The 4669-nt window shown below is 36.1% G+C and overlaps 1 protein-coding gene across 1 annotated transcript in view; it reads right to left on the reverse strand.

Annotated features, from left to right (window-relative positions):
* Nucleotides 1-3218, reverse strand: part of LOC127623221 (rho guanine nucleotide exchange factor 17-like) — a 97132-nt gene extending 93914 nt beyond the window's left edge. The window contains 1 exon segment of the mRNA XM_052097557.1: nucleotides 2364-3218. Coding sequence (XP_051953517.1) covers nucleotides 2364-2871 — 508 coding nt within the window. The 5' untranslated portion in view covers nucleotides 2872-3218.
* Nucleotides 3219-4669: the final 1451 nt, after the last annotated feature.

A 4669-nucleotide genomic window follows, 5' to 3' on the forward strand; every position in this document is an offset into this window, starting at 1 on the left:
ACATTGCAGATGCTAAATTGCAAACAGATTTTTTTATATTTTTGGAATATTGTAGTCTCTGAACTTTAAAATGCTCCTCCTCGGAGATTCATGAGACTGTCACCACATTTAGACAACATTATGAAAGACATTAAAGATGCAAAATTGCAAACAGATTTTGATATATCGGACGGGGTTGCCATGGCATTGCAATAAATTAATGGCGAAAAATGGGAATCAAAATGTGTGCAATGTGTGATTTAGATAAAAATGTAGATGTATGTTAACCATGATGACCACCTTTGTGTCATGGCACACGACAAATTTTGGTTATACATCGGTTTATGGAAACCTCAAGTTCTCGGCTCAGGATGTCCTAGTTCCACGGAACAAAAAATGATCTGTAGAGCTCATTACAAGGTACATGTACAAAAATAAAAATTTTGCACATTCTTGTTCCTTAGACTTAGAACTTAAGTCCTAATGTAATGCTCATGATTGCTCAAAGTTCCACATTTAGGGTCGATTTATAACGGGAAGTGTTTGAGTCTGTCTTTTTAGGGGGTACCTATGCTAGTATAGTGTGTATGCAGAACATTTCAGGTTTGAGACTTCTCTAATTTTGTATTTATTTTTTTATGGGATCAAGAAAGTGCAATTTAAAAAATTCCTTTCACTTTCGGGCTGAATATCTGAGAAATTTCCACAGAAACAAGTCCTCTACAGTAGCATTCTGCTGTAAAAATTTTGAGTTTGAGATTCCACTAGTTACAGAGCTATGGCTAGTAGAATCTGGGGCCAAATCTATTCGTGCATTTTGAGAAATTAACTCAATTTTACAGTAATTGTGTTTATGACTGACATACAATAGCTTTTGCTTGTCAATGTGGTCTAAAATGTTACAACTTTTGATATTGGCAATTCTTCAAAAAAGCGTTTAGTTTTAAGTAACATTAATGTGGTTATTTAAGTAATTAGTATGTGGAGTTTAAAAATCAGCACCCAGAGTTAAAAATAGGGCAATCAAAATTTTGTGGACTGAGGCCAAAATGGTGTGTGCTGGTAGGAGCATCTGGAACTCACACTGTCTGTGTCTGCACACAACATCAGAACATCAAGCTGGTTGAGTCAGCAAAACTAAAAGTGGACTACAATGACCTGCTGGAATTTCTAGTTTTTGACATAAACAGTTATGACTGCATGCTCAACCAGTGTGACCAGAGTCCAGGTATAGAGGCCTTACTGCATATGATTGAAGAGTCAGACAAAGATGACACACTTCCTGATAACATCACCTTTAATCAGTGGGTTATGACTGACAGAGCAGACATGATCATGATCACTTGCCTTGCCTTGTTGTTCTCCCTAGGGTTGAATTCTCGGTTTCTCAGGCTGAGAAACTCTGTGCTTTAAAGACACACCATTGGTTGAGGATATCAGTGTGGAAAACATTTCTGAGAGACTGAGTGAGGAAATCTCACAGCTTCTAATAAAACATGTACATGTAAATGACTATTTTTTTATTATTTGTTATGCTTACATTACATCTGTTCATTTCTCAAAATGCATGTATGGAGTTGGCTTTCCTCCACAATTCCACTAGCCCTAGCTCTGTAACTATTGGAATCTCAAACTCAGGACTTATTTCTGTGGAAAATGCAGGTTCCTATCTAGTCCCCCACTAAAGTTATTCAATATGAAAGTGATGGGAATTTAAAAAAAATATATATATATATATAATATCATAAAACCATAAGAGACGTCTAAAACCTGAAATGTTCTGCATGCAAACTATTCTTACCTATGTACCCCCTAAAAAATTAAGAATGAGACTCAACCCTTCTCATTATAAATTGACCCTAAAAGTGGAACTTTGAGCAATCATGAGCATTACATTAGGACTTAAGTTCTAAGTCTAAGGAACAAGAATTTGCTAAAAGTTTATATCAAGTACATGTACCTTGTAATGTGCTCTAGAGACCAGTTTTTGTTCCAAGGAACTAGGACCATCCTGAGCCGAGATATTGAGGTTTCTGTAAACAGTTGTAAAACCAAAATGTGTCATGTGCCATGACACAAAGATGGCCGTTGTGGTTAAACAGAGTATGTATGTATGTATGTATGTATGTATATATATATATATATATATATATATATATATATATATATATATATATATATATATATATATATGGGAAAATTAAAACTGGTCAAGCAACCAACTTAACAATTACTGGACAACTTGAGATGGACTGACCCATTAAACAAGATGTAACCTAATGCATTTACTAAAGTTATAAACAGAACCTTCCTTTAAAATGTTCCATATAACAGTATAAATGAGCAAAATAAGAAACAGACGTTTATAAAATAACTACTCTTACCAGCTCTAGTGCGAATCGTGCGTTTTTCTCCTCTGTCCGAATCTGAGCCTGACAACGACTCTTGAGTTGAACAATATCTGTTATTATCCTTCAGTTTCTCTGTCGTGGGCTCCAAAAACTCCTTGCAGCCACTGTCATGCAAAGACGAATCGTCGGCACGTTTAACGATCGAAGTTGTGTTTCCTGAGGAGCTCAAAAGGAACTTTTCAGAAAGCTCGCGCACAGAAGGAGAGCTTCCATGACAGGCTTTTGTTAGGTCTGCGGTCGGGAGACCGGCCGCGGAGATTTTGGAAACTTTTCTGGATACAGTAACAGTGCGCATCGCCTCTGCGGCGTCTGGGGGAAGGGCACCGCACCTCTCCAAATCCTCTCCAAATGATCTGCGCTTCTTTGCGCTCCAGCTCTCCAACTTTTTGAAAGAGATGCTCCTGTAAACAGACGCTTTTCTCCCCGTCTCCCTTTCAGCCATTGATTTGCCTGTCCTCCCACTTTTCTTTTCTCTGTTCATTGATGGATAGTCCACACTTTTCTTCTTCTTCTTCTTCTTCTTCTTCCGTAGTTGCTTCTACCCCCTGAAAACAAGCTACAATGCCCCCATTTAACCACAGAAGTAGTTTGGCAGCGTTTTGCGGCGAGGAGGACAAAATGCTTTGAGAACAACAGAGGAGATTGTTTGCGAAAACAAATGAATTAATGCACATGTGTTCCTCCCTTAGAATCCATCCACGCATATAGAAAGACCTCAAAGTTTTAGCAAAAATCTCCTAAGTGTTTCAACTCTGTATGCACTCGACCAAAGTTTGAATAATGTACATTTTCCAAATTAAATCCCATTTCCATGGCCGACTGTTTCTCTCCAAGCGCATCCTTTATTTCCAGCGTTGATCAAGTGCGCGCAAAGTTATTTTTACACAATAAGAGGTTTCCATGACTTGTGGCTTTTACGTGCAGATCGTTTGCACTGGGTTGTGGGCGGGACTAAAGCATGGGGTGGGGGGATGGAGACCCATGGGGAACATGTGGGGGATCAAGCTTTTCCACTTTATGATGTTAGAGTGCAGATAGTATTTTTGCAGATAGTTTGTGAATGCACAAAGTGACAAATTAATTGCATTTCCATCACAGAGCTTCGGTGATGCTTAAAAAGATTGAGGCAGGTATTGTCTAGGTTGCTGTTTATCTTATGCATGTCTTGGGGCCATAAGGTTGTTTTATCCTTTACAATGGCTCGTGGAATGTCTTTGCAATATGTAACTTAATTTCAAAACAAGTGTCGTTTATTTTAAAGAATGATTGCACAAACACACTTTTCAATGTTCATAATTTACTCTCATGTCATCCCAGATGTGCATGACTTTCTTTCTTCTGCGAAACACAAATTATGACTTAAAAAATATCTCAGCTCTGTAGGTCTACACAATGCAAGTGAATGGGTGCCAATATTTTGATGCTCCAAAAAGCACATAAAGGAAGCACAAATTAATCCATTTGACTTCACTGTTTTAATCTATATTTTTAGAAGTGATATGAAATGTGTTGGTGAGAAACAGATGCTTGAAATTCTTCTCCCTGCTCAGTAGGGGGCAGTATGCAAAAAAGAATGTTAATCAACAAAAACACAAGAAGAAGAATGTGAAAGTGATCTACTTTAATATCACATCTGAAGATATTGATTTTACCACTGCATGGATTACTTTTATGCTGATTTATGTGATATTTGGAGCTGAATTTTCATTTTTGGGTGAACTATCCCTTTAAGTGTGAAAATACTTACTTTCAGCAACAAGATGTTGTAAACACATTTAATTGACACATTTTAGGAATTAAAGTTTATAGATTAATATTGACAGGACAAACAAGAAATCATGAAAGAAAAAGTATAATGGTAGTCTACACTTAATTAAGTCAGACAAATCAATTGGTCTTAAAACATTTAATGGAATAAAACATTTACACAGACCTGAAAATGACTGAAACATACTGCTACTGTAAATGACATAGTAAAACTACAAACATTTAATTTGATATTATGTTTGTTATTTATATAGAGAGGTTAAATTGTAGGCCTAAATACCAAAGACATAAGCAAACATTCATTGCAAGACATTATATTTGCACAGTGACTGTAATCCAGACAGTAACTTTAGTATTTAATAAGCAGTATGCACAAAAGATCTTGTACTGACAAACCACAATATAGACACAACTGGAATGTATCCTTCATTATCTAAAATAGCTATATATATATATATATATATATATATATATATATATATATATATATATATATATATAGCTATTTCATA

Source organism: Xyrauchen texanus, chromosome 29 (assembly GCF_025860055.1).
Source record: "Xyrauchen texanus isolate HMW12.3.18 chromosome 29, RBS_HiC_50CHRs, whole genome shotgun sequence".
Taxonomy (NCBI): domain Eukaryota; kingdom Metazoa; phylum Chordata; class Actinopteri; order Cypriniformes; family Catostomidae; genus Xyrauchen; species Xyrauchen texanus.